Source organism: Desmodus rotundus, chromosome 5, assembly GCF_022682495.2.
Source record: "Desmodus rotundus isolate HL8 chromosome 5, HLdesRot8A.1, whole genome shotgun sequence".
Taxonomy (NCBI): Eukaryota; Metazoa; Chordata; class Mammalia; order Chiroptera; family Phyllostomidae; genus Desmodus; species Desmodus rotundus.
The window spans coordinates 4634138-4661605 of record NC_071391.1 but is presented as its reverse complement, the minus strand read 5'-3'; the positions used below and the strand labels follow the sequence as shown (position 1 = coordinate 4661605).

Below are 27468 nucleotides of genomic sequence, written 5' to 3'. Positions count from 1 at the left end.
CATGTGCTTGCACGAGTGCGTGTACCTGGTGCGGGACTCACCCGGCTGCCAGACCACCTGGGCCTGCCCAGGCGGCCACCTCATGGTGCTGTGGTGACTTTGTAGCCAACTTTATAATAAAGTCCAGTTTGCCTTTTTGGTACCCCTGGTGTCATGCTGTAGAAAGGGAGGGGTGGGGAGCGGAGAAGTGGGGGAGGCCCAGATGGGAGTCTGGGGTGGGGAGGTAAAGTCTGGGCCTGACACAGCCTGGCACTTCCTTATGCACTCACCCCTTTGTTCACGTGACTGACATCTCAGAGCACTGCGCCCTGTGCTGGGAGCTGGAGAGCTTGGAGCTGGAACAGACGCCACGGCTCGCCTTCAGGATGCTTTGGCATCTCATTCTGGAGGGTGTTGGGGTCCCCTCCGTGTTCAGGTCTAAGGTGCTCACAGGGCGGGGAGGAGCAGAAGGACCAGGGGGTGGGGAGCGGATTCAGTGTGGCACTTCCCTGCTCATAGATTTGATGTCTCAGGACAAGAGTCTCTTTCTTCAGCCTGGTCCCACAGGGGAACAACTTCCCTCTGTGGCCAGTGCATTGGAAATGGTACCTACCTCACATGCACCCTTCAGCTGACAAGCGCTTTTCCATCCCGAATTCATTGCAGTGAAGCCTCTGAACTGGTGTATTAGCACCATTTCACTAATGAAGACACTAAGGGTCACAGGTAAAAAGCGATTTCCCCCACGGCAGGCGAGAGGCATAAGTGGGCACCACACCCATGGCATCTGCATCCAAGCCCTGGGATGGCTCCTCTGCCCCCAAAGCCCATGAACCACCATCTCAAGCCATCCCACGCCAGACACCCGAGAAGGGCAGGCTTGGGCTGGAGCGGGGGGTGGGGTGGGGGTGGGGGAGCTCTTCCCCTGCAGGCCTGCATGCTACAGCAGACCCCAAACTTCTGAGCAGAATATAACAGTGAAGTCAAGAGAAAACGTTTCCAAAAATACTGTTTTCCTCCAAACTTGAGGGCTCAACAGCCACAAGGCATGGTGGGGGGAAAAATGAATATTAGGAGACAAAAGACCTGGATTCAAACCCACCAACTATTTGCTGAGTGGGACCTGAGCCTCGGTTTCTTCTTAGGTAAATTGGGGCTTGAAAAAAGGGCACTTACCTCCCAAAGATGCTGCTCAACTAATGAGGCCTCTTTATAAGATGAGGAGCACAGAACAGGCTTGAGTTATTAAAATGAATTAGAAGGCACCCTGGCTGGCATGGCACAGTTGGAGCGTTGTCTCATAAACCACTGAAGGGTCAGTGGTTCGATTCCTGGTCACGACACATGCCTGGGTTGCGGGTTCATTCGATCTCAATTGGGGCGTGTGTGAGAGGCAACCAATTGATGTTTCTCTCCCTCCCTTTCTCTCTTCCTTCCCCTCTCTTTAAAATCAGTAAGCGTGTCCTCAGCTGAGGGTAAGGAAATGAATTAGAAGGCAATGGTGACCACAAAGCTTTAGAGGAAGTTTCTTTCTCATAGAGAGGAAGGAAACTCCAGGCCCCAATCTCCACCCCCACCCCTGCAGTGAAATACTGGGGCTGGATTCCAAAGGCTGAAAGCACAACATGGAGAACTCCCTTAAGGTTTAAACCTTCTCTCACTCCAAAGCCTCCAGCTCTGGGGCCGTGCCCTGCAGAGGGTCCCATGGGAAGGTGATATTCCAGGGTCCTCTGAGCCCTTTTCCACCTGGGATGGATCCTTGGGTGAGGCTGGAAGGGAAGGCTTGCCCGCTGCCGTCCTTCTGCAACTTGGACGACAGAACTGGACTGTAAGTGCCACAAGGACGCTGCCTTAGTTCCCTCACTGGCAGCCAGCGCAGGCCTGGGCACACAACAGGCACATTAGAAATATTTCATGGAGAGGACCATTTCTGAAGGTCAGCCCAAGGGTTTGAGTAGAAAGCCACCAATTTCTACCACAAAAAGTTGTTTTTAAGTTTCCCAGAGGGTAAAGGGTTGTAACTCTCAGCTTTGAATCTTCAATGACTATAAGCTCAGGACACACGGGGGTCCCATCTGAACCCTCCCTGATGGTGGTCACAGATAAGGGAGGTAAAAGAAGCTGTGACAGCCGAGAGGGACCCAAGGAAACGGGACAATGAAATATGGTGTGCTCTTCTGGGGCGTGGGGGCAGGACCAGAAAAATGCTATCAGGTAAAAACTAAAGAAATCTGAGTAAAGTATGTACTTTAGGCAATAGTAATGTATAAATATCGGCTCATTTAATTGTGGCAAATGTGCCATGTAAGGGTAAGATATTAGTAGGAGTAATAATAGGTATGGAGTATATGGGAATCTGTACCATTATTTCTGTAAATCTACATCTACTCTGAAATTAAAAGTTTCTTTAAAGGGTAAAACTAAATAAATTAAAACAATAAAAAATGTGAGAGAGCAGCACTTCTCTGGTGATTGGTGGTGGTGGGGGGGCGGGGGGGGGGCGGGGGGGGGGGCGGGGGGGGGCGGGGATAGGGGAGCGTGCCTCTTGTTCAGGTGGCACCACGGCCTCAGAAGCAGATCCCAGCAGCCAAGCTCATTGGAGAGAAAAATTAGAAGAGCCAATGGCTCCACCTGCTGGACGTAAAAGTATCTGCTTCCGTTCCTCACCGGCAAGATCTCTGCGGCTCTGCACTTCACAGCTCAGAATAGATGGATGTATTGAGGCAGCGGGGAAAGGACTTGCCCAGTGGCCCTCTCCAAGTTGCTGCAGGAGCCAGATCTGCCTCTCAGGCAGTTCTCGTCCTACAGGTACCAGACTGTGCCCTGGGAGCAGAATGTAGGAAAAAGAGCTCAAGTTTTTGGGTCATAAAGATTGAGCTCAAGTGCTGCCTCTGCAGCCTAATTTTTTTTTTTTTTTCACGAGATAAATATTTACAATAGCTACATGCACCCAGAACTGTTCTGGGTGCTGGGGATGTAGCAGTGAACAAGACAGATGAGGTCCCTGGTCTCACAGAGCCTGTGCCCCAGCTGTGGGGGACATAAAAAAAGCGAGTGGTCTGCAGAGGCCACATTATGTTCAGTGGGGGAAAGAGCCAGCTCTCTGAGGGCAGGAACTGTGTCTGTCAGTCATTCTGTGTCCTCAGTAGTAGGAGCCCTGAGTCCAGGGCCTGACACATGAGCCACTCAAAACTGTTCTGCAAATCGTGTTCATCACAAGGGGTGTGTGTGTGTGTGTGTGTGTGTGTGTGTGTGTGTGAATATATAGTCTGAACCCACAACCTAGGCATGTGCCCTGACCAGGAACGGAACCCACCACCGTTTGGTGTGTGAGACGACGCTCCAACCACCGAGCCACACCAGCCAGGGCTGTGTGTGTATGTGTATGTATATATACGATTTTATTTATGTTTTTAGAGAGGGGGAAAGGGAGGGAGAGGGGGAGAGAAACATTGGTATGTGGTTGCCTCTCACAGGCCCCCAAATGGGGACCCAGCCTGCAACCCAGGCATGTGCCCTGACTGGGAATTGAACCAGTGACCCTTAGGTCCACAGGCTGGCACTCAATCCACAGAGCCACACCAGCCAGGGCTATATATATATATATATATATATATATATTTATATTTATATTATATATATTATATATTATATATTTATTTATATATAATATATATATTATTTAAAATATATATATATATTTTAAATTATTTTATTGTTGTTTAATTACAGTTGTCTGCATTTTCCCCCACCAGACCCCCCCCATCCCAGCCAACCCCCCTCCCTCCTGTGTATAGATATTCTAACACAAATAAAATACCTAACAGTTGAGGACTTGGTTAAATAAATTAAACCCCCATAAAACAGATTACTAAACAGTCATCAGAAATTACTTAAGTAATTAATAATTAAAGATGTTCTAAATAACTGTCAAGTTAAATACAACAGTATCTTGAGTATAACACTAGTTTTTGTGTCTTTTTAAACATGATATATAAATACACATACAAAGAAACAACGAATAGAAAAAATAGACACCAAAATGTTGGCAGGAGTTTCATCTGGTGGTGGGATTACCCAGACTTGAGTCATTTTTCCTGTGTCTTCCAAATTTCAGTGCAGAACTAAGTGCCGGCACGAAACAGATGCCCGGTAAATGGGAACCCACTCTGCCCTGACCCCTCCTGTCTTCTCTGCGAGGACGTGAGTGCTGCCTGTTCTGGATAACAGGAAGGACAACGGTCAGGGGCTTCCTGAGGGCTGCTCCCGCCTTGGGAAGGTACCACTGAAGCGCTGCTTCTTCCCACAGGTCTGGAGCCACAAACCCCGCAACAGTTCACATCAGCGAACACCTGATCCGGAGCCAGGGTCAGCTTAGCAGAGGGGCCTAAGTAGCCCTGAGATCCGGGGTACTCTGTGCAGTACCACTGGTGGGGCTGTGACCTGAAGTCCCCACAGGGGTCTATTTCTGTCGAACTGTCAAGTCCCCGAGAGAGAAGGAATGTTTCTGATAGAGGTACAAGCAACACCTGCTGCTTCTGTACACACAAGCCCCAGCATTCGCAGCCCCCGCCCCACCCCCCATCCTGCCTGTTTTCTCACCCCTGGGGAGGAGGCTCACCCAGGATTCTGAATCAGAAGGCTGGGCTTCTACTCCGACCTCTGCCACCAATTCACCCCGAACAAGCTGCTCTGCTTGGCTGAGCCTCAGGCCCCACATCTGACAGGCAGCAGGAAGAGCCCTACTCCCTCTGGCAGCAAATGTCTGCCCGTGGTGGCTACAGTCGGTGCCAACCCCTTTTCCCCAGGGTCCCAAGACAGAAGTCAAAAGTGGGTGACAAAAGATGTTTATTTAGGCTTGATCCCTTGATAACACCCATACATATAAAAATACATAATCTAAGTCCATGGCAATAATAACCAGCCTTCCCAGTGGCCCACTTCCCAGCTGCTCCCTTCAAAGCCCTGGAGTGTGCGGGACGGGGTCACTTCTTGGCAGCTTCTGCCTGAGCTGCCAAATCTGCCTCTTTCTGAGCAGCCAAAAACATGGCCCGCTCCTTCTGGAAAGCTTCCAGCTCTTCTGAACTGAGGCTGCAGGTACAGAAAAACAGGTGGTGAGTGAGTGGCCCATGTCACTGTCTCGGAACCCTTTCTCCCCTCCTGGACTTCCCATACCTTTGCTCTTCTCTCCTGTGCCAGGACTGCCGCCCCACCCCCACCTCTGCTGTTTATTCCCTTCTTACAACCTGACTGGTCCTTTGAGGCCCCAGCTGTGCCCCAGTCCAGACTAACCGGCCCTCTCCTCTGAGCCCCGAGACACTTTGTACAATAAAGTCTCTGGGCACGTGTGTCTCCCCCTGAACGGGAATCAGACTGACTCATCTCTGTACTCCCAGTACAGGTAAAGACTGGGGAGGAGTAAAGCCCCTCCCTGTTCCAGCTTAACCCCACTTCTCTGGGTTCAGCCGGCAGCCCTGATATCAGCAGCAAGAGGCCAGCGGGGTAGGTGCCGCCCCTGCTGTTGTTGGGGCTAGACGCCCTCTGCCCCAACATCTCACTTCAAAGAAACAACCCCTGAAGTCACCCGAAGCTCCATGGCGGGGCCCCTGTAGGCCTCTCCTCTCACGCTATTGTCTCCTCTGCCTCTAGCACCACATCATATACCAGACTGCACTGTACTTCTTTGCTTCCATCTTTCCACTCATTGCAACACTTGCGCCCCGTCCTTGACTTCCTTTTCCAGGTCTCTGTCACCTCTTATACGAAGTCTTCATTGACATAGGCAAAATCAGGGTTCTCCGCTTTGTTTTCAAGACACCTGTAGTTCCTGTTATCAGCACTGCCTGTCTGGCAGTCTAATGCTCCATTTATGTATCTGCTGCCATCTCGGGGCTGTAAGCTCCTTAGGAATGGGGCCGAGCATGGTCATCTACTTCCTGGTCTCAGCTAGTGCCCAGACCAACACCCAGCACATAGCAGATACTTGATAATAGTATTCCAAGTGAGTGAGCGGGGCTCCCCACTCCCAAGAATCTAAGGTCCTTTGACGCAGAAGCTGACTCTCCCACTACTGGGCCCTCTGAGCTTTGCCCCAAAGTCAAGAACTGCCCAGGCCCTCCCACCACATCGTGCCTCCCTAACACACGCACTCCTTCACCACACGAATGCCCAGGGAACGGGCAGAGCCAATGATGGAGCGGACAACAGAGGACAGGGGCACGTCCTGCACAGCAAAGGCTTCATCCTGAGCTTTAACACGAGCAATCTCATACACGTGCTTCAAGGTCACCAGGCCTGCCACCTCCTTTCCTGGAAGAAAGGAAGAAACAAGTAGCCCTATATCAAAACTATGAACAGTAAAATGACAACCAACTCACAACTATCAACAACTGCACCTAAAAAACAAAAACAAATGAAGCAAACAACTAGAACAGGAACAGAAATGGAGATCACATGGAGGGTTATCAGTGGGGAGAGAGAGGAGAATGGGGGAAAAGGTACAGGGAATAAGAAGCATAATTGGCAGTTTCAAAATAGAGAGGGGGAGGTTAAGAACAGTAGAGGAAATGGAGAAGCCAAAGAACTTATATGTACAATCCATGGTCGGATGTTCATATACAATCCATGAATAAAAGTGGGGGGAATGCTGGAGGGAGGGGGGGTGCAGGGCAGAGGGAGTTAAAGGGGAGGAAAAAAATGGGACAACTGTAACAGCATAATCAATAAATATACTTAAAAAAAAAAAAGAAACAAGTAGCCCTTCTGGAAGGTGTCGCTGCTTCCTTCCAGAGCACCCCCCCCCCTAGTTCTCAGGTGCCTACCCTGACCCTTACCTGTCTGCCGGGCCCCTTTCTCAATCCCAGCCGCTGCCTTCAGGAAATAGGAAACGGTGGGTTGTCCGATCTTGATGTCAAATGTCCTGTCAGGCTTAATGGAAAAAAGAAGTAATGAGAATATCCCAATCCCTGTTGTGCCAACTTAGGGAACTGCTAACTTCCTGTCTCCCCTTCCCTTGAGTCACCTTCCCATGGTGTCCCTCCAAAAAACCCACAAAACCACAGGAAAAATAAATCTGCAGCCAACAGCTGTATCACCTCTATTCCAAGGCCAGCTCTGCTCAGGAAGTCCCAGTGAAATGAAAGGGCAAAGGGAAGACATGCAATGTGGCAGGGCGGACTCAGAAAAGGCAGTGCAGTCTCCACTGTGTAAAGGAGGAAAGTAGGGCCCAGTATAACAGGAAGAGACTTGCCCCAAGTTAGGAACTGGGTAGCAACCCCAGGGAACCAGCCCCAGGACTTAGGGCGCACGGGGGGATGGAAAGAAACGGATCAGAGTCCCGACTCTGCACCTTCACAAAGATCTTGGTAGGCAAAGGGATGCCTTCTTTGATGTCCTTTGTCTTCTCGTTGAACTCCTTGCAGAACTGGTTGATGGAAACGCCTCGCTGTGACAGAAGCGCAGGGGTTAGTATAGGGAGGAAGCAACAGCTTCCTACCACCCAGGAGGCTCCATCCGTGCCGCCTGCGTCTTCACTTGTCTGTGATCCCAACGTCTTTCCTCACCCAGACTCAACTACCACTTTACGTGCCATGTGATATGTATACATCCTCCCTTTCTGTTCTCACAGCAGTCCCCTGAGGAAGGACTGAGGAAGCTGAGCCTCCAAGAGGCTATGTAACTAACAGAAAGACATCAGGCGTGTGGGGAGCTTTGAACCGAGGCGTCCCTGGCTCCCGAACCCGCACCCTCCACCCGAATACTAGCTTCCCGCTCCCCCCACGGCTCCTCCCACCCCGGGTTCTAGCTGCGGCTGCACCTGTCCCAGGATGGGGCCTAGTGGGGGCCCGGGCATGGCCTGGCCCGCGCGCACGATGGCCCGGATCACGCCGCTGGGCTCGATCTTCCTCACGGCCCGAGTGGTCCGGCTTATCTTCGACATGATGCGTGGTTCACGGTCTTGGTTCACGGTCTTAGTTCACTTAAGGTCAACAGCAAGAGAGACAACTCCAGGCGCTACCATCTTGGGTTAGAGGTCAAGGGTCCTCTTCTTAGGTTAGGGCAGGTGAAGCCAACGAAGACTTGTTTCGGTCCTTCTGCTCTCCAACTGGTAAGACGAGGAGGAGGGTGGTATAAAGAAAAAAAAACTTTCACCTTGCCATCTGAAGATAGAGGAAGAGCCTGAATAGCTCGGGTACACACATTCTTCCTGCAGCGCACACAGGCAATATTTCAGACAACTAAACTGGAGAAGGACCTTTATTTCCGCATGGCATTGTGGGTATGGTAGTTTTGACCGCTCCTGCAAATCCCGCAGATTGCCGTGCGCTGGGGCGCTACCTGCTGGACGCGGCGATTATCCTTGGGTTTGAAATGAACCTAGAACTCGTTCTTAGATGTAGAAACAATTTCTTCACTCGCTGAGTCTGTGTTCTAGCCAGTTGTTAAAGGCGGTATGGTTAAGAGTACAGACTCTGGAAGCAACCTGCCCGGTTGCTCCTCTTGCTGCCTATGAAGTTGATCAAGTTAATTTATGCTTAGTTTCCTCCCCTGTACAATGGGGATTAAAATATATAGCACCTACCCCTAGGAATTGTTGTGTGGCTTGAGTTAGCAAAGTGCTTTAGAACAACGCCTGACGTCTAGTCAGCTATTCACTGTGGAATGAGGACAAAGCCTTCACAGATCTGTTGTGAGGCTTAACAGGCTCAGAATGTGTTTGATACATCACTTGTGTTCACAATACTACGGCATATCATTGAATTTTTCTTTGAGTACTTGCTACATGCCAGGCACTCTGCTAAGGGCATTATCTCATTTCATCCTCATAACGACATGTTTTATTATACCCCGTTTACAAGTAAGGGCGTTGAGGCACCAAAAAGAGGGCCCAAACCACCTGTCCTGTATGTGACAGGGCTGGGAAACAAATATTGGGATTGTCTGAGTCTAGATCTTGTGACATACCCCTGGCTGGTGTGGCTCAGTGGATTCAGAGTCGTCCTTCGAACCAAAGGGTCACCGGTTTGATTCCCAGTCAGGGCACATGCCTGGGTTGCAGGCCAGACCCAACTGGTAGGGGGCGCGGGAGAGGCAACCACACATTGAAGTTTCTCTCCCTCTCTTTACCCCTTCCTTCCTCTCTCTAAAGATAAATAAAATCTTTAAAAATAAAAAAATAGATCTTGTGACATTTATGACTCTATACTGCCTCATCTATTAAAAGGAGATAATCCATGTAAGACCACACCGTGAACTGAGAGAGTTTTAAAATTATGAGTTCTCATTAAACTCCCACTAATTAAATGTGATTGTTCCTGCCTCTGACGGCTAAGTTCTTTAGAACACTCAACCTATTAGCCTTGATCAAGACTCTGGAACCAAGTCGGCCCTTTGATCTACTAGCTGTAAAACCTTGGATAGATAATTAACTCTCCTGTGCTTTGTTTCCTCACTATTAGCACAGGGCTAATAATCGTATCTGCCTCACAGGAAATCAGTTAATTCAGGTAAAGCACTTAGAAGAGGGTCTGGCCCAGAACGAGCAGGCTGGGTATTCTTTATCTCTGGGTCCTCCACGCTGCCCACCCTTTATTTACAAATGAAGATATAAATCCTTTATGAACGGAGGCATTTGAAGGAATCAGGAAGTAGATGGGCACAGCAGGCGCTCAGGGAGCCAAGAATGCAGCCTGGGACACACCAGGCTTGTTGAGTACAGTTTCCACACCCTGTCAATGAAAGGACAGTTTTGATTATTCTGGCTCTGATGATAAGGAAGCAACTCCCTAGTCTATGTTTGGAAATGTGTGAGTTCAGAGTTTTTGGTGGCAAAAAGGAGGCCAGACAGGTGAGTAGGACCAGACCACCCAGGCCTCGTCAGCCCGGTGAAGGAGTGTGCACCCCTCTGCACACCCTTCCACCAGCCCCGGAGGGAAGGGTGACAAGGCAGAGGCCTTCTCAGGGTGAAGGTCTAGTCAGGCCATCTCGACGGGGGCCTGTGTGAACGGACAGCATTGGCTGCCAGATACATTCTGCTGCGGTAAGGGCCAGGGACTCCGAATTGCCACCAATGAAAACCGAGATGACACTGAGAAGAATAGTTAGACTGAGATCTGTACCTGTCACTGTTTGGCCTAGTGCCCCGACGCCCCATGGAGCAGCCGAAGAGCAGACAGAGAAGGAGGAAGGCAGAGAGAGGAGTGGGCTGAGCTCCCTTCAACCTCTGACTGAAGATGTGGGGAGTTAGGGGCCTAGAACTGCCCCCACGCAGTTCACCCCTCTCCCTCAGCCCCCACATTCAACCGGCCCCCAAGTCCTGCCGACTTATATCCCCACAGTTTCCTCCAGCCCTGCCATCCGCTCTGTGACTGCCCAGAGGGGAGGGCTGACAGCCATTTTCTGCCTCTCCCAACACACTTCTCGCTTGCTGTGTGACTTGGGGCAAGTCCCTCCACCAATTTGGGCCTCAGTTTTCTCAACTGGGAAAAAAGAATAATAAACATACCTACCACACAGAACTGTTGAGAGAATTTAATGAGAGCACCCAGGCAGGGTGCTTAGCTCAGGTCTGGCATGTGGCATATGGTAAGTATTCTCTAAGGGTTAACTATTGTCTTGCCTGGTGTGGCTCAATGGATGTGAGCACCAGCCTGTGAACCAAAGGTCACTGGTTCAAATCCCAGTTGTGGCACATGCCTGGGTTGTGGGTTAGGTCCTCAGTTGGGGATGTATGAGAGGCAACCGATCAATGTTTCTCTCACACATCAATGGTTCTCTCCCACTCTTTCTCCCTCCCTTCCCTTCTCTCTAAAAAATAAATAAAATCATTTTTAAAATAAGGGTTAACTATTATTATTGTCAGTTCAGACTTCATCTTTCCTTGGCTGGACACTCAGACGAGCCCCCTTTGTGGCCTCTCTGTCTCCATTCTTGCCCCACCAATCTAGCCTCTCCAACTCAGCCCGTGTCAGGCCCCTGTGTAAAACTTGTTAATGTCACCTACAGCTCCTTTTCCCAGAGGATGGGTCTCAGTTCCTCTGAGACACTTGTTAAAATTTGGCTCTCTAGAATCTTCTCCTAGTGCCCCAGGGGATGCTGCTGAGACTCAGTGCTCTATAAACTAAAGTCTACGCATGTGGGTATGGGATTCAAGTCCCTGGAGCTAGCCCCTGCCAGCGTCCCCAACCTGCTCCCCCCTACCCCACACCACACCCTCCAGCCACACCCGAGAGCGTACACTTCGCTGCGGCCCTGCGCTCTCCCGTGCCGCCCCGTCTGTGCACATGCAGACCTACACTCGCCCTCTCACCTTTTCTCCCCAGCTCCCTCTGCCCCCCTGCTCCTCAGGAAGGTGCATCTTAGGGGCTGATTATCTTCCCCCACCCAAAGTAACATACTGGAGCCTTAACTTCAAGTACCTCCAGATATGACTGTATTTGGAGACAAGGTCTTAAAAGAGGAGAGATGATTAGTTAAAATGAGGCCATTAGGCTGGGCCCTCACCCAGTCTGACAGGTGTACTTATACGAGGAGATGAGAACACGGACACGCACTGAAGAAAGACCGACAAGAAGAAGACGGCCCTCTGCGAGCCAAGGAGCAAGGCCTCGCGAGAAAACAGACCTGCCGACACCCTGAGCTTAGGGCTTTTTGCAAATCAGAATTGTGACCTATCCGTGGGTTATAAAATTGATTTCATGAGTTCAACCAGCATTTTTAATGAAACAGAATAGAAAATAGAGCACAGCACACGGAGTAAAAGGTAAGTGTCCTCATGAAACTTGTGTTTCCCTTGTGTGTCTGTGTGCGTGCACCGGATCACAAGAGAAATGTATTTCTAACTAATGCTCCTGGCCCAGCCTCCCCCCAAATAGGAAGCCACTGCAGTGTCCCGTGTGGCCCTCAAACATGACGTTACACCTTGCCCATTCCTGCATGTGCAAGGCCTGACCTTGGACCCGGCATGCAGTCGGTCTTTGGGGAGTATTTGCGGAACCAGTGCTGTGATCCGTGCATGTATTATCTCCTCTGCTTCCGCTGCGGGGACCCTAGTCTCAGCACGAATACCTTTCGCCTGGGTGACAACAGCATCCTAACAACACCCCACTCTGGCTCCTCCACAGACCTCCCTCCAGCAGCCAAAAGGGATCTTTCTAAGGCATAAGTCATATTTTGTCACTCGCCGAGTGAGTGACCCCAACGTCTTCAGGTCACTCACCCACTCCAAAGGTTTTCCACTGGAGCCCAAGTAATGTTCTAATTCTCTCCCCTGCCCTATAAGGCCTGATGCATTCTGGGCCACTCTGTACTCCTCTGTGACCACCTCTCCTTCTCTTTCCTCCCTCATCCAACATCCAGCCACACCAACACCCTTGGGCACTGTGGTATTGTGATTTGTAATAAGAAATATATATTTGGTCTTTGTCTTGGTTCCTAGCACAGAGATCCTTAAAACTCTGGAATTCCCTGACTGATAAGAGTCACAACGGTGAGAGGAGAGTTTATTGTTATTCATAACAACCCATTTCTACCACAGATGACTTCCTTGATTCTGCAACCCTGGGCAGAAAATGTCTGTCTCTGAATTTTCATTCCAAATTCCCAACAGATGCAATGTGATTGGCCTAGCCTGGACCAGGTTGGCCCTCCCCTTCTTTCTGCTGTGACCAGGGGATGACGTCACAGAGATAAATGTGATTGCTGCTGGGGACACATCTTCGGGGCTAGGGAGAAGCAGGTTCACTGGGATGCACCACAGTAGGTATTTAATAGCATCATTGATGAATGGGTAGATGGATAAACCCAAAGCCTATCCAGATTTGAAGCTCTGGGGGCCCTTTCTAGCCCCTCCCATGGTTTTTGCCTCTCTCTGTACACCCGAACTGCCACCCTATTTATCCCCCCTGGCTTCCTCAGCTCCCTTTGGTTCTGACCCCTATCACTTTGGCCATGGCTGTCACAGCTTCACCAGCCCCCTCTGCCTCCTGTCCTTTTAGCTGGAACAAACCCCTACTCATTCAAATTGCGGGGTGTGAGAGCTTGGTTGAACCATCTCATTGTATTTTTAACATTCTTCTTATTATAAAATATTATAGACAAGCAGAAAGCTCATAAAACATAAATGTACAGTGTAACACACCATAATAAAACGAGCACCCAGAGAGTTGTACTTAGTCCAGAAACTGAGCAGCACCCTGGACAGCACCCTAGCGGGTCTGCGTGTGCTCCTTCCCATTATCACTACTGTCCTGATTTTTCTGCTATTGATTTCTTTGCCTTTTTTATTTTTACCACCCAAATGTGCTTCGTTTGGGCTATTTCTGAGCTTTATATCAATGGCCTCATACCGCATGATTCCACCGTGTTTGGTTTTTGTTTTCTTTGCTTTTTGTTTATTTTAAAAGAGCTATATTGAAACATAATTCACATATCATACACTCCACTCATTTAAAGTGTATGGTTTAGTGTTTTTTAGTATTTTCAGAGATATATGTAACCATCACCACAGTGAATTTTGGGGCGTTTTCACCACCTGAGAAAGGAACTTGTATGTTTCAGCGTTCACCCTCCATCCCGCCACTCACCCCGGCCCTACTCTTCCTGTCTCTCTAGATTTTCCTGTTCTGACATTTCCTATAAAGTGAATCATATAATATGTGGTCTTTTGTGACTGACTTCTTTCACTTAGCTTCATGTTTTCAAGATTCACCCATAATGTTTTCGAGGTCGTAGCATGTACCTGAAGTTTGGTTTTATGACTGAATAATATTCCATCGTTTAGATATACCACATTTTGTTTGTCCCTTCAACAATGAATGAACATTTGAGTTGTTTCCATCTTTTAACGATTATGGATAATGCGCTCATAAATACTGTGTACAGGTTTTTGTGTAGACATATGTTTTCATTTCTCTTGGGATGCACCTAGGAGTGAAATTTCTGCGTCATGTAATAATTTTATGTGTAATTGTTCGAGGCACTGCCAGACTGTTCCCCTAGGTGGCGCACCATTTCACAATCCCACCAGCCCTGCAGTAGGGTGCCGATTTCCCCACGTTCTAACAACTGCCTGCTTTTTCACTGGTGTACAAGTCATCCCTTCCCAATTCCTTGCATGACATAATTTTTTGTTGAAAACTGAAGATTTTAGATAATATATTGTAGCAACTCAATACTGATCTTCCCCCTCCAGGGTCTGTTATTGTTATTTGCTTGTTTAGTGACGGCTGGATTATTTTTTTCCCTTTTTTGAAGATTGTATGTATTTATTTTTAGAGAAAGGAGAAAGGAGAGAGAAAGAGGGGAGAGAAACATGAGAGAAACAAGAGATACATCGATTGGTTGCCTCTCCCATGCCCCTAACCACATGCCTCCAACTGGAGGCCAGGCCGAAACCCAGGTATGTGCCCTGACTGGGAATCAAACAGATGACCTTTTGGTTCACAGGCCTGCGCCCAATTCACTGAGCCACACCAACCAGAGTGGCTGGATAATTTTAGTGAAGTCCATCCCCCATTCTCTGTCCTTGGTCCACAGGGAATGTTGCCTTGGGTATGCCTGCTGTCACCTGGGATGACAGTGGTTTGGGCAAGGCTCTCCTGACTGACTCTTCCCCTGACCACACCCGGTGTTAAGCTCCACTCATTGCCAGCTGAGTTCTTTATTGTTTTCAACAATGTCCTGGGACAGAATTGCCCCACAAATGGATCCAATCAAATTCAGACCCTGAGGGAATGGGGTTTGGACCCCCAGATGTATCAGAGGGTTCTTTCTGTCTTTTCCCAGCCCCACCCTCCCTCCTACAATAAGGCAGAGCCCAGCATCCTTCTCTCCTCTCTGAAACTCTTAGTGCAAAAAGAGTTTGCTGTTGTTGCTTTTTGTTTTGTTTTTCAACATCCTTTCTCAAACAGATACTCAAATATTCTTCCAAACTTTATGCCAGCCCCTCATCTTTGGGCACTTGAACCCAAGAATGAGAGAAATAAAGGTTGTATCTTGTTCCTTTTTTGTCTCCCACTTTTTTTTTTTTTTTTGAAGCATCAGGGTCAGGATCTAGATTGGAGAGAAGGGAGGGGCTGAACAAAGGGATTACAGAACAACACTACAAATCTTTAACCCACTACAGATAGATATTATTATTATTATTATTCCCATTGTATAAATAAGGAAACTGAGGTGAGAGAGATTTAGAAGCTCAAGTTCTTGGCAGAGAACATGGGACTCAGAGCCAGAAACCAAGGCTGACACTTGGACATTTGGGGGGTGTCCCCACTCTCCCTTCTTCTCCCTCATCTGGACTGCTGGGATCAGGCCCGTCCCAGGCTCCCAGAGGCCCCGAAGGTCTGGCCTTGCTCACCGTGCAGCTCCTATCCAGCTGATCCCAGTGCTCTGCCACGGGAGGAATCACTCAGCCTTTCCTGGCTGCAGTCTGGTGTCAGGTGGTAGCACTGGGGCTCTGATCAAACCTCTCTCCATATTTGCCTTGCTGTGTGATCCGGGACAAGTATCTCCTCACTTCCCTCCCGCCCCCGCCAGAGCCTAATTTTTCTCATTTGTAAACTGAGGTACCTAATAGTACCAGCACACGTTCCCTGGGGGCCTGCTCTGGCAGGCAAAGTGCCAGAAGCTGGGAGTGCCGAAGGGAGTGAGACTGTGCTACCGACTGTGTCCTAACGTGGCTGTGCGTACCTGGTGTGGAGGAGGCATTCTGTAGGCAGTCAGGGGTGGAGGCTGTCTCGTGGTGCTGGGTTTGTATAACCTGCTGCTCGCAGCCCAGCAGTCTGGCCTGCTCAGTGGTGGCCTCTCAGGGAGTTTCTCTTTGATTAATGAGTGTCTTTGTCCCTAAAGGACTTACTGTCGGCAGCTTCCTTGTTTCCTCTGACTGATGGGGCCCCAAAACAGCAAAGCAGTTGGTATCCTGGACTATTTTTAGGTGGGGGAGTTAGTGGGGTGTATGGATGTGGCAGGGCCAAGGGGGTCTCAGAGACTGGGAACTTCACAAGCAACAAGTTGGGGATGGAGGGAAGAATTCTCTCTCTCAGGAAGGGGTGGGTAAACTCACTTATCCTTCATGATGGAGGGGCCAAAGGCCATTTCCTTTGTACAAACTTCCTTGATTTCCTCAGTAGAATGCACACTCCCTCCAAAGATGCAGGTTAAGAGTCCATCGTCTGAGCTTCCCCCAGCTCTTGATTATGGCTCCAAACAGTCCATGAGATAAAGACCTACAGGGACCTACTGGGTCTCTCCTGCTCTGCGCTTCTGAGCCCCACCTGCCATTCCTAGTCATTACAAGGTAAGGAAGTTAGAAGTCCAGACTGGGCAGACACATAGCTGAGATCCACTCCTGGCTCCTTTCTAGCAAATTAACCATGACCAGGTCAGGTTGTAAATCTGTTTTCTCATCTGTAAAATGGGCGATTATCGGGCCTGCCTCCCAGCAATCAGAAGGCTTATTTTCCTGAAAGTACAGTGGATAGTACCTGGCACAGACTGATCATGAGCTATCTTGCAAGCCCAGGCCGGGAAGGGGTTGCGCGCCGTCAGAGGTTTCCATCCCCTTTGTGGCATCGCGTGTGGTGTGTATATGCTGGCGGGCTGGAGGGAGGTGTTCCTGGACACCAGAGGCCCCAGAACTGGCCGGAGGTCACCCAGCGAGAAAGTGGCCGCGCTGGGCTAGAAGGTTGGGACTCCGGTCAAACGCAGCGGCTTTCCGCGGCTTCCCTGCTGACGCACACCCCCTCCTCCGCCTCCTCTAGTGTTTTCCTTCTCGCTCTCCTTCCCGCCCCCGCTCTCTCTTCTAATCCTGCGGGTTCCCCACGTGGAAGGCGGGGTCTCGGGCGGGAGGTGGTGAGTGCCCGGCCTAAGGTGGGGAAAGGGGTCTCCTGCCCAGCGTGAAGGCCCTAGACTGCGATGGAGGAGGGTGAGCCCCTGGGAGAACCCGGGAGTCCTCAGAAATGATAGCAGGATCTGTGGAGCCCGAACTGGGGTATCCAGGAGTCCCCGAAACCGCAACAGTAGTCTACCGACTCCTAGAGACAGCGGTGGGTGGGGCTTCCAGTACCGGGGGCGGAGCCGACGCAGGGGCGTGGTCTTCCCAGGGGGCGGAGCTCAGTTAGGGTTAAGCTTCGCCGCAAGGGGGCGGAACCTAAAGTGGGCGGGGCTCTTCTGGAGGCGGGGCCAGCGGGGCGGGGCAACGGTACAGAGGGTGGAGCGTGGAGGCTAGCGCTCGTCCCCCTCCCTCAGCCCGGGGTGTCCCTGTGACGAGGCAGCGCGGAGCCGCCGCGGGCCGGGCCCATCCCGCCGCAGCGGCTCCGGGGCCGAGCAGGGGCGAGGCGCGAAGGGAGCGGCGCCAAACGGATCCCGGAGCGCGGCCAGGTGAGGCCGCCGGGGCGGAAGGGGCGGGGGCTGTGCCGGGCGGGCCCTGGCGGGCGCGGGGGGCGTGTTTGCGTGTCTGGGGGTGGCTGAGGGAGTAGGTTCGAGGGCGCGCGCCCGAAGCTGTTTGGGCGCTAACGCCTGCTGTTGCGGGGCCAGGGTGGGCTTTCCACACGTCCTGGCACTGCTCGCGGGGCTTGGGCTGTGCAGGACTGTGCGTGCACGCGCGTGTTTGTGTCGAGGGGCCGCCGGGTGTGTATCTGCGTATGCGCTGGGCCGTCATTGTGCCTGCCCCGGCGCAGTCCCTCTTGCGCGGGGATGTTTTCCAAACAGGCTTCCTGCGGAGATGGGTTCTGCTGCAGCCGGAGCTGGAGGGGGGAGCGCCGCCCCCACAGGCCTCCGGAGACCGGGGCAGCCCGGGGACTGCAGACAGACACCTGAGGGAGAAAAGGGGCGCGCACCCGGGAGGGGCCCAGAGGCCTGCCCGCAGGGCGAGGCCAAGATGGGGAGACTGAGGCAGATGGATAGGAAGGTGGGGGTGACCAGACAAGCTAAGATGGGGGAGAAGGTGGGAAGAGAGATGGGGAAAAGAACAGAGGCGGGAAGGGCGGAGAGTCATTGAGAAAAGAGACAGACAGACAGACAGAGGCCAGACCTGCAAAGAGGCAGAAAGATTAAGAAGGGCAGACAGATTCCAAGAACCTGATAGAAGGGTTACTTAGAGGTCCTGAGGTTGAGAGCTAAACCCAGGAACTGAGTCTAAGATAAGGAGTAAGAGCCCCCAACTCCTAGGATGCCCCTTCTCCAAAACATCCCAGACTGGGGTCATGGCCAAAAAGGAAGCCTCTGGCCATGCCAACTTGGTTCATTCCTCTGGCGGCACTAAATTTTCTGACCCTCTTGTGTGGCTTCTCCCTCTTCGTTCCATCCCACCTATCAACTTCCTTCCTTGGTATCCCAGCAACCCAGGGCAGTTTAGGAGAGGCAGAGGTGAGGTGGTTGCCATAGCAACAGAGGCGGTGAAAGGTCATTCTGGCTTTAGCCTAGGTGGCCCTGCAGCAGGCCAGATCTGGCCCTGAGGAAGGTTGGGGTGGGAGGCTGCAAAATTATTTTTGTCCTCTCCCATTTTACCCAGAATGGTGCTGGAAGGAAATCCTGAAGTGGGGTCCCCCCGAACCTCAGACCTCCAGCACCCTGGGAACCAGGGCTCTTGCGTCCTCTCTTCTCCTGGTGAAGATGCACAGCCAGGCGAGGAACCCATCAAGTATGGTGAACTCATCGTCCTGGGGTGAGCATCCCTGGTGCAGGTAGGGTGGGGCACCAGGCATCCCCCAGGGCAATCAGACCAAGGGCCCCAGTCCTTCTTCTGCTTTCTATCCCTCCTTACCTTTCCAGCTGAGAGACAGAGTTGACCAAATCTTCCTTAATTCATAATTGTTATTTTTTTCTTCCCATTTTTCATAAATTACTGAGAGAACTCTTAATTGCCCACCTAAGTTTCTAATGAGAAAACACTAACACTGCTGCCTTTCGTAAAGTGTGTCCGTGTGTGTGTGGTTCAACGTTAAGAATTCTGGTTCTTCATCAAAATTGCCTTGTTAAAATCCTGCCTCTGCCAGTTGTTTAACTTCCCTGTGCCTCCGTTTTCCCCTTTTACAAATAGGGATGACGACACCTCAGAGGGTTGTTGGAAGGAGTGAATGAGGTGGTTTCTATAAACACATAGAACAGTGCCTGGCACGTATCAAGTGTTCTGGGAGGCAGGACTGTGCCAAGCTCTTTCATGGACATTATTTCATTTCAATCTTCACAAAGATGCTGTGAGGAAGGAGGTGAGGAAACCGAGGCTCAGAGAGGGGAAGTGACTGGTCCAAGGGCACACAGCTGGTAAGTGGCAGGGCTGGGATTTGGACCCAGGTCTTTCTTACTCTAGGTCTAGTGCACTTTCACTAAGCCACAGCTGATCCTCATGCTACAGATGAGCAAACTGAGGCCAGGAGAGAGGAAGCAATGTGAGTTGGTGGCTGGGTAGACCTCAACCCTTCCTGGTTTCTGCCTGACCAGGGTCTCTGCAGTACCAACGTCGCATTCCCCCCGGTGCAGACCCCTCTTCCTCCCCCATCATCCTTTCTTTCGGCCTTTCTCTCTGCCATCTGCCCTGAAGAAGATACCTGATAGGTTGTGTAATCATTATGATGATTTTGTAGGAATAATAATGGCCATTGTTTGTTGACATGTACATGCTGTGTACTTTCTTAAAAAAATAATAATAGCCCTGTCCAGCATGGTACAGTGGGTTGGAGCTTCATTCTGTGGACAGGAAGGTCACGCGTTCCATTCCCAGTCAGGGCTCACTCCCAGGTTGTGGGTTCGATCCCCAGGTGGGACGTGCATGAGAAGACAACCAATGTCTCTTTCTCTCTCCCTCTCCCCCTGCCCATCCCTTGCTCTCCCCCTCCCCCTCCCCCTTTCCCTCTCTCTCTTCCTTCCTCTTTCCCTAAAAACAATGAAAATATATCTTCAGGTGAGGATAAAAAAGTAATAATAATCATAGCTAACATTTATCAAGGACTTGCTGTATACACGCCAAACTCAGCGTGCCAAGCATTTTTAAATGCTTTATCTCATTTAGTTTTCATAATGAACCCACGAGGTAGGTCCTGATAACTTAGCCCCATTTTATGGAGGTCATGTGATAAATAGACAAGCCATGATTTCAGCAGTGTCCTGAGCTGCCCCACCCCCACATGTGAAAAGAGTTTACAAGAGCAAGAATGATGTCTCTCTAAGGGGTACTTGCATTAGAATCACAGCTGCTTAGTGCCCCAAAGACAGGGCTGGCTTTGCAGCTGAGGGTGAGACCACTGATGGGGGAGAGTGAAGCCCCAAGGGCCAGGCCCTCTTGATAGCTGGTGGCCTCTGCAGAGCAGTGGAACCCACCCTGGCTGTACATCAGAGCCACCTGGGGAGCTCACTGAAGGTACCCAGAGACAGGCCCATCCCAAACCTATAGAATCAGAATCTCCATGGGTGGGGCCAGGGAATCTGTATTTTAACCAGCTCACCAGAAGAGTCTGATTCAAGTGGTCCTTGCCTGTATTTGGCAGCTTTTCATCCTATCAGACCTCCCGTTGCTCCCCACTGCTTACAGAATACAGTCCAGGCTCCTCAGCCTGGTTTCCAGGGGCCTTCTGCCCACCTCCTCTTCTCCTCTTGCACTTCACCACCCGAGTCAGCCCACCCTGGTCTCACCAGACTCTGCCGGCCTCGGGGCCTTTGCTCAGGGTGAGCCTTCCCTCCAAAAGGGTTTCTGCGAGAGAGGCTGGAGTTGGACAGACCCGAGTTCAAATGTGGACTTTTCAACTTACTAGCCTGGGACCTCAGGCAAGTCATTTTACCTCCCTGAGCCTCAATTTTCCTCATTTGTAAAATGGGAAGCAAGATACAGTACTTGCCTGGCAGGACATTGCGCAGATCCCATTAGGTAATTAATGTGCGAAGCACCAGGAACTACGGGGGCTCCAGTACACGGCCGCAGTCAGGCTGTGACTCACCCCATCTTTGCCTTCCGCACCATTCCCCCCGGACAAGAGCTGGAAAGGAAGGTAGAATTTCGATGTGAATGGACACATGGAGGTTGTGGCAGTGTGGGTGTATTTTTGTTCTCTGTCGTTCTGGTTTCCAGTAGTGCTTGTGATGTAATAAATAGCAGTTTGCTACAGGTGATTCCTTTCCAGTTCTTCAAGGCCCAGTGTAGGTGTTCCCTCTCTAGAAACCTGATCTGGGGGCCAGAATTCTCTTCTCCTGCCTCTGGGCCTGTTGTGCACTGGACTTGTGCCTGGGTCATGGCAGGTGGCACCCGGTTTCCTTGAAAAGCTGAGGACCTCCTTCCCCCACCACTAGGGCACAGAGCTGACCTGTGGCGCATCACCTATGCCACCCCAGCGCCCAGCACCTGGCTGGGCACAGCTCAGGGGTTCAGGATACACTGATTAATTGAACGAAAGTCCAAAATTTGAAGATGTTCTGACCCTAGCCCGCTTCCCAAAGGCACTGATTTGATATATAGGAGGGTCTTCTGGTTTTGGGTGGTTCTAGGGCTTGTCTGTCAGGGTAGGATCTGCCCAGAAGTTGGCAGTTCCTCCTAGTCTTTCCAGGGCCCACTCTTTCTCTCTCTGCCTTCTACCTTTTCTTCTTAACTTCCCATATCCACAGCTACAATGGGTGTCTGTCCAGTGGGGACAAGGGCCGCCGGCGAAGCCGCCTGGCACTGAGCCGCCGGCCACATGCCAATGGAGTGAAGCCAGACGTCATGCACCATGTCTCCACGCCGCTCATCTCCAAGGCAAGCAGCTCGTCCTGGCAGACCGGAACGCTGGTCCTGCCCTCCCTGCCCAAGCCCCACTGGAGTGGGGGAGCCCCCTGTGTCTTTCCTCACTGCCTCTTGGGCTGCCAGGGAAATGGTGCTGATGGGAGAGCCTTTGCAGCCAGCACTGTCCTTTACAGTTTGCAAAGCATTTCCTTGACCACTGTATTTGGTCCCATCATTGGATGGAAACAGTCAGCATCATATTAGAGGCAGCCAGGGCTCAGAGAGGGGAGGTGACAGTCACAGCAATGACAAAGGAAAAGCCTTTGGTTTAGAATTGGAGCTCTGCTATTTCCAGCTCTGCGACTTTCGGCCAGTTTCTTCTCTCTGAGCTGCACGCGGTTCTCTTGGCTGTAAAATGGGAATGAAAACCATGTTTCCTTGCTGGGGGGCTAGAGGGAGCAAATAAGGGGTACCCTGTATAAAGTGCCAGCTGCACACTACTCCCTCCACAAAGTGGGGAACCACCCTTCCCCGGGAGTGGCCACTGGCCTCGGGCTCCAGCTTCTAGCTCAAAGGCTCACATGTGTTATGGCCGCAGGCCCTGGGAAGTAACTTCCCCTTTCTCCCCACCAGGCTCTGAGTAACCGGGGCCAGCACAGCATCTCATACACACTGTCCCGGAGCCACTCGGTCATAGTTGAGTACACACATGACAGTGACACAGACATGTTCCAGGTATGCTCGGGTCCCCCCGCAGGCCTCCTGGCCACCAGGCTCAATGCTCGGCTCTTCTGGCCTTCCAGGGTGTGGCTGGAGGACCAAAGGCCGAGGGGAAGGTGCTGTGGGGCCTAGTGCAGCCGACTGCTCTTCAGATGAGGAAGCAGGACATCCCAGCGAGGGCTGTTGGCTTCCCAGATCCATGCAACAGGGAGTAGCTGTATCAAGATTGAAACCCAAGACAGGACTCCCCAGTTGTGGAAGGACACACAGTTTAGGGGTTTAGAGTGCGGTGTGAGAGTCACGCCGCCTGGGTTCAGACCCTAGCTCCATTGCTTGCTGGCTGGGCGACTTTGGGCAAGAGTCACCTAACCTCCCCAGGCCGTGGTCATCTCATCGCTTGGGTGGGGCCCAGAATAGTACCCTCGCATAGAATTGTTGGGAAGATTAACTGAGATACGGCACATAAAATGTGTAGCACGGTGCCTGGCAGATAGGAAACATTTACTAAAAATGCACTCTCTGCTGCTGATTTGTGACACTCCCGGACCTTGGGTGTCACCCTTTCCCTGTTCACTCAGCAAATCTGTTAGTTTTTATTGAGTGCGGTGTTCCTCAGACCTTTGGGGGAGATGAAGTAGAAGATCCAGACCTTGGCAATTGGACTTGGAACCCCCTGGGTGCTTGGGATGGTGCTGCCCCTCGTTTGGTGACTCTGCGTGCAGCGCAGCTGCGAGGAACCCTGGGGTGGGGACCGTGGGATTAACCTGCAGCACAGCACCCGTGCTTGCCCTCCCCATCCTCACAGATCGGCCGCTCCACGGAGAACATGATTGACTTTGTGGTGACAGACACGTCCCCTGGAGGTGGGGCAGCTGAGGGCCCCTCTGCCCAGAGCACCATCTCCCGCTATGCCTGCCGCATCCTGTGTGACCGCCGGCCGCCCTATACTGCCCGCATCTACGCCGCTGGCTTCGATGCTTCCAGCAACATCTTCCTTGGAGTGAGTGAGCCCCCAGGCAGGGGCCAGCGCTTCATCTGAGAGTGAGCTGAGGGGTAGGCTGGGGAAGGGAAGCCCCCTGAGGTCGATGGACCAGCCCACAGTAATCATAACTATGACCTATCTAGGGATTAGCACCCCACTTAATAAATGACCAAGGTGAGGGTCAGAGAGGTCAGATGATGCCCAAGGTCAGACAGTGCCAGTTTTAGTCCTCTCTGGGCCACCTCTGACCTTGAGGGTAGAGGGGCAGCACCCCTGGCTCATGACCTGCTGGGGACCCATTGGTGATGTGGTCTGATCCCACGTGTGGTCCCAGGAGCGGGCAGCCAAATGGCGGACCCCTGATGGCCTGATGGATGGCTTAACCACCAATGGTGTCCTGGTGATGCACCCTGCGGGCGGCTTCTCTGAGGACTCGGCCCCGGGTGTCTGGCGGGAGATCTCCGTCTGTGGGAACGTCTACACTCTGAGGGACAGCCGCTCGGCACAGCAGCGGGGGAAGCTGGTAGGTGGTCTGCCCCAACCCTACCTCCCCACCAGTCATCCTTCCCAGGACCCCCACATCCGCCCTTCCCCCTGCGAAAGCCAGGAGACAATATCTAGTCCTCCTGCACCAGGGTGCCCCAACAGGCTCCATGTGGGGGCATGTACCACTTGCTGCACGGAGGGGACCAGACTAGTGTCCCCCAGTATCACCCCTGTTGGAGGTCCATGGGGTAACAGGAAGTGGGGCACCCACAAACACGCCGTGCAGTTCCAAATGGCTTAGGGGATGCCAGCAGCTTAAAAAATCACACCCTCTGATGAGGGTGACACTTGGCCCGTGTGTGAACAGTTTATAGCCTGAAGTGTCGGCGGTTTGTAACACGTCTGTCGCATTCAGCTGGGCTGAGCTTTACTGTCCTCTCCCAGCGGGAAAGCGTCCATGGAGCAGTTCTGACACAGGTGACAGTGAGTGCTGCACGTGGCATGGAGCAGGGGACTAATGCTAGGAGGCGGTAGAGGGTCCTAGATGGAGGTCGGAGCTTGCTGACGTCATGTGGCCAAGTTCCTCAAATGGGCAATGCAGAGCCCTTCCTGGGGGTGAACACGTTAGGCAAGCAGGTGCGAAGCCTTGGGGAAAGCATGGCTTGTCTTTCCAGAGCATCAGCTGTACTGGGAGGCTTGGGGAAATAGTATTTGAAAAAGTTATGCAGGTGAATGTTTCACTAGCATGCACTAAGTTCCAGCACGTTCCAAATTTATGTTGGTCGATCCCGAGAAACCCTTGGTATACAGGAAAGTGGAATCCATCTGGAGGATAAGGGAATGAAGATGCAGAGGGGTTGAGTTATTGGACCGGGATACAGACTTAGTAAGCAGTGAGGCCGGAATTCACCCCCAGGCTGTCTAGCTCTAGAGTCCCTGCTTCAGCCACCGCCCTGGGGACAGCTGCTTTGGCCTCCATCCCCAGTGTTTCCGATGCCTCCATCCACAGTGTTTCGGATAGAAGAGTTTCCTGCCTCTGCCATTAGGGAAGAGCCTGGGAAAACATTTTAGAAAGATTCCATTTAAATCCAGACCTCCTGATTTGACAGATGAGGTGACCAAGGCCCACACTTTGCTGAGAGTGAGGGACAGTGTGTGCCTGGGAGTACCTGCCTGCCCTCCCACGTGGCTTTCTGGTCTTCCCACCTCGACCCCAATCCTTCCCTTCTTTGTCCTAGTCCCCAGTCCTGCCCCAGCCTGCCCTGATGGTCCAGGGTTCCCTCTCCAGGGAGGTTCAGTGGAGTGGATGGGTGGCTCAGCTGGGGAGATGGCTGCCCGATGGTAGGGGCTTGGAGGCCTCTTGGGCAATAAGGCCCTCTGCTCCCCTGGCAGGTGGAAAGCGAGTCCAACGTGCTGCAGGACGGCTCCCTCATCGACCTGTGTGGGGCCACGCTGTTGTGGCGCACGCCGGCGGGATTGCTGCGGGCGCCCACGCTGAAGCAGCTAGAGGCCCAGCGGCAGGAGGCGAATGCAGCGCGGCCCCAGTGCCCCGTGGGCCTCAGCACTCTGGCCTTCCCCAGTCCAGCCCGTGGCCGCACGGCCCCCGACAAACAGCAGCCCTGGGTCTACGTTCGTTGCGGCCACGTCCACGGCTACCATGGCTGGGGCTGTCGGCGAGAGCGGGGCCCCCAGGAGCGTGAGTGTCCTCTCTGCCGTCTTGTGGGGCCCTATGTGCCCCTGTGGCTGGGTCAGGAGGCCGGCCTCTGCCTGGACCCTGGGCCTCCCAGCCATGCCTTCGCACCCTGTGGCCACGTCTGCTCTGAGAAGACTGCCCGCTACTGGGCCCAGACACCGCTGCCCCATGGCACCCACGCTTTCCACGCTGCCTGCCCCTTTTGTGGGGCCTGGCTCACTGGCGAGCACGGCTGCGTCCGCCTCATTTTCCAGGGGCCACTGGACTAGGCTCCCCAAGACCCCCTGCTGCCGCGCCCACCTGCCCACCCAGGTCCTCCACCTCCTGCAGCCTAGAGGGAGCTCTGCATGTGGGACTCCACCTGCTGGCACGTAGCCACACCAGATGGACGCATTGGATGGGCTGAGCCCCTCCCCTTTTAACTCTGGCCCCCAGAGGTGTCCCTGAGACCCCTACCTGAGTCAGAATGATGGGGTCCTCAACACCAGCTCTGCCCTGGCCTGATGGAGGGAAGCCCGCCCCCATGCTCTGGCCTTTCCTGGGGTGTTCATCATGCCGCTGACACTGTGCCCCTGGGGGAGTGAAGGAGCCCTGGGCCCCTGACCCCCAGTTTAGGCTGGCTGCGCCCTGAGCCTGCCGACCCAGTTTCAGATATTCACCCTGCTGCTGCCCTGGGGTCCGCGATAAACCTTGCTGCTCAGCTGCCCTCACCAACCCGTGTCCCGCATGTGTGCGATGCCTCCAGCCCCTGAGTCAGTCACGGGTGGGCGGCAGGCTGGGACCGGCATCTGTGGATACCTGCTGCACGCCGGACTCCGTGCCAAGTGGGTTCTGGGGACACGGAAACAAACTGCCTGGAAGAGTTTGCAGTCTAGTGGACGACAGACCAAATTACCAAATGACAGCATGGCTTTCTGTGTGCCGGGATCAGGGGCATTGCCAGGGGCTGTGGTGCAGCTCTACCTGGCCGGCGGCAAAGTGAGGAAGGGTTCACAGGGGAGGCCGCAGAGGAGCTCAGCTTCAGTGAAATCCCCCGCAGGAAGGGGAGGGTGCCGTAGGCAGGAGGGAGAGGCGGAACACAGGCTGCGCAGTAAGTAAGCAGGGAACCGAGTGGGGTTCCAAGTGGCTGGAGCAGGGGCTGCCAGAGGGCAGGAAGGAGGCTGGAGCGAGAGGCTGGGGCTGTGCTGGCAGAGAAGGTGCTGGATGGAGGATTCGGAACCTCATTTGTGAACAGTCAGGAGCCCAGGGAAGAGAGAGGACTCGCAGTTCCAGAACGTCGGCTGTGATACAAGGGCTACCATTCCTGAATGCCCACTTGTGCACCACACTGTGCTAATGATAATAATAACTATGTTCATTGAGCACTCACTAGACGCTGGGCTCTGCTTCTCAGAGGTGTGGTTATCTAATCCTCACAGGGACCCAGGGATGGAGGTGTTACCATTTCTGTTGATGGGGAGACTGGGGAGACTCAGGCACATGCTCCAGGTCCCACTGCTAGAAATTGGCCAAGGCACATTTGCATCCACAGCTGCCTGCTGGCCTCAGAGCCCGCCCTCTTCTCCATTACACTGTCCTGCTTTCCATGGAGTTGGCCTGGTGGGCTTTGGTTGCCATGGAGGCCAAGGCCGACCTGGCTCCCTATTCATCTTGGCAAAGTGTCACCACTCCCCGAGAGCCAAGGCAAACTCGGGGTGCTGCTCAGTTTGCCCCCAGACCATTCCTAGGGGGAGTGAGGTCGGAAGACAGGTAGACAGAAATTCTGGAAATATAAAAATCTGAAGAAGAGCCTCTGAATACAAGCCTGACCCGGGCAACATCCCCAGTGGAAGACACTGCCTTAGGGAGTACAGGTTCCTAGGGGAGGGACCTGCTCCAGGACACAGAGACCAGGCCTGGGGCTATTGAGAGGCCAGAGACACC

General features: G+C 52.5%; 2 protein-coding genes across 6 annotated transcripts; one reads left to right on the top strand and one right to left on the bottom strand.

Annotated features, from left to right (window-relative positions):
* Positions 1 to 4816: 4816 nt before the first annotated feature.
* Positions 4817 to 8160, bottom strand: MRPL11 (mitochondrial ribosomal protein L11). Its single transcript, XM_024574161.3, has 5 exons — positions 7796 to 8160; positions 7328 to 7423; positions 6813 to 6906; positions 6129 to 6288; positions 4817 to 5070 (listed from the first exon to the last, which is right to left on the bottom strand). The coding sequence occupies exons 1-5, from the start codon at positions 7916 to 7918 to the stop codon at positions 4965 to 4967; spliced, it is 579 nt and encodes a 192-aa protein (XP_024429929.1). The 5' UTR covers positions 7919 to 8160; the 3' UTR covers positions 4817 to 4964.
* Positions 8161 to 16821: 8661 nt separating this feature from the next.
* Positions 16822 to 26918, top strand: PELI3 (pellino E3 ubiquitin protein ligase family member 3). 5 transcript variants are annotated; one of them, XM_053924274.1, is made up of 9 exons: positions 16822 to 16827; positions 17224 to 17355; positions 18488 to 18640; positions 19168 to 19239; positions 21568 to 21697; positions 22298 to 22399; positions 23190 to 23384; positions 23701 to 23889; positions 25245 to 26918. In XM_053924274.1, the coding sequence occupies exons 3-9, from the start codon at positions 18489 to 18491 to the stop codon at positions 25812 to 25814; spliced, it is 1410 nt and encodes a 469-aa protein (XP_053780249.1). In that variant the 5' UTR covers positions 16822 to 16827; positions 17224 to 17355; position 18488; the 3' UTR covers positions 25815 to 26918. The 5 variants fall into 5 exon arrangements, with proteins under 5 accessions (XP_053780249.1, XP_053780250.1, XP_053780251.1 ...); XM_071221385.1 differs by lacking the exons at positions 16822 to 16827; positions 17224 to 17355 and adding an exon at positions 17460 to 17604; XM_053924275.2 differs by lacking the exons at positions 16822 to 16827; positions 19168 to 19239.
* Positions 26919 to 27468: the final 550 nt, after the last annotated feature.

What these genes read in the sequence shown, in the direction of transcription:
- MRPL11 (XM_024574161.3), bottom strand. Translation starts at nt 7,918, where the DNA reads ATGTCGAAGATAAGCCGGACCACTCGGGCCGTGAGGAAGATCGAGCCC. An exon ending in CTACCAAGATCTTTGTGAAG is followed by an intron (nt 6,907 to 7,327) that starts GTGCAGAGTCGG and finishes TTTTCCATTAAG; the next exon opens with CCTGACAGGACATTTGACAT. An exon ending in GAAAGGGGCCCGGCAGACAG is followed by an intron (nt 6,289 to 6,812) that starts GTAAGGGTCAGG and finishes CCTTTCTTCCAG; the next exon opens with GAAAGGAGGTGGCAGGCCTG.
- PELI3 (XM_053924274.1), top strand. Translation starts at nt 18,489, where the DNA reads ATGGTGCTGGAAGGAAATCCTGAAGTGGGGTCCCCCCGAACCTCAGAC. An exon ending in CCACGCCGCTCATCTCCAAG is followed by an intron (nt 21,698 to 22,297) that starts GCAAGCAGCTCG and finishes TCTCCCCACCAG; the next exon opens with GCTCTGAGTAACCGGGGCCA. An exon ending in CCAGCAACATCTTCCTTGGA is followed by an intron (nt 23,385 to 23,700) that starts GTGAGTGAGCCC and finishes GTGTGGTCCCAG; the next exon opens with GAGCGGGCAGCCAAATGGCG.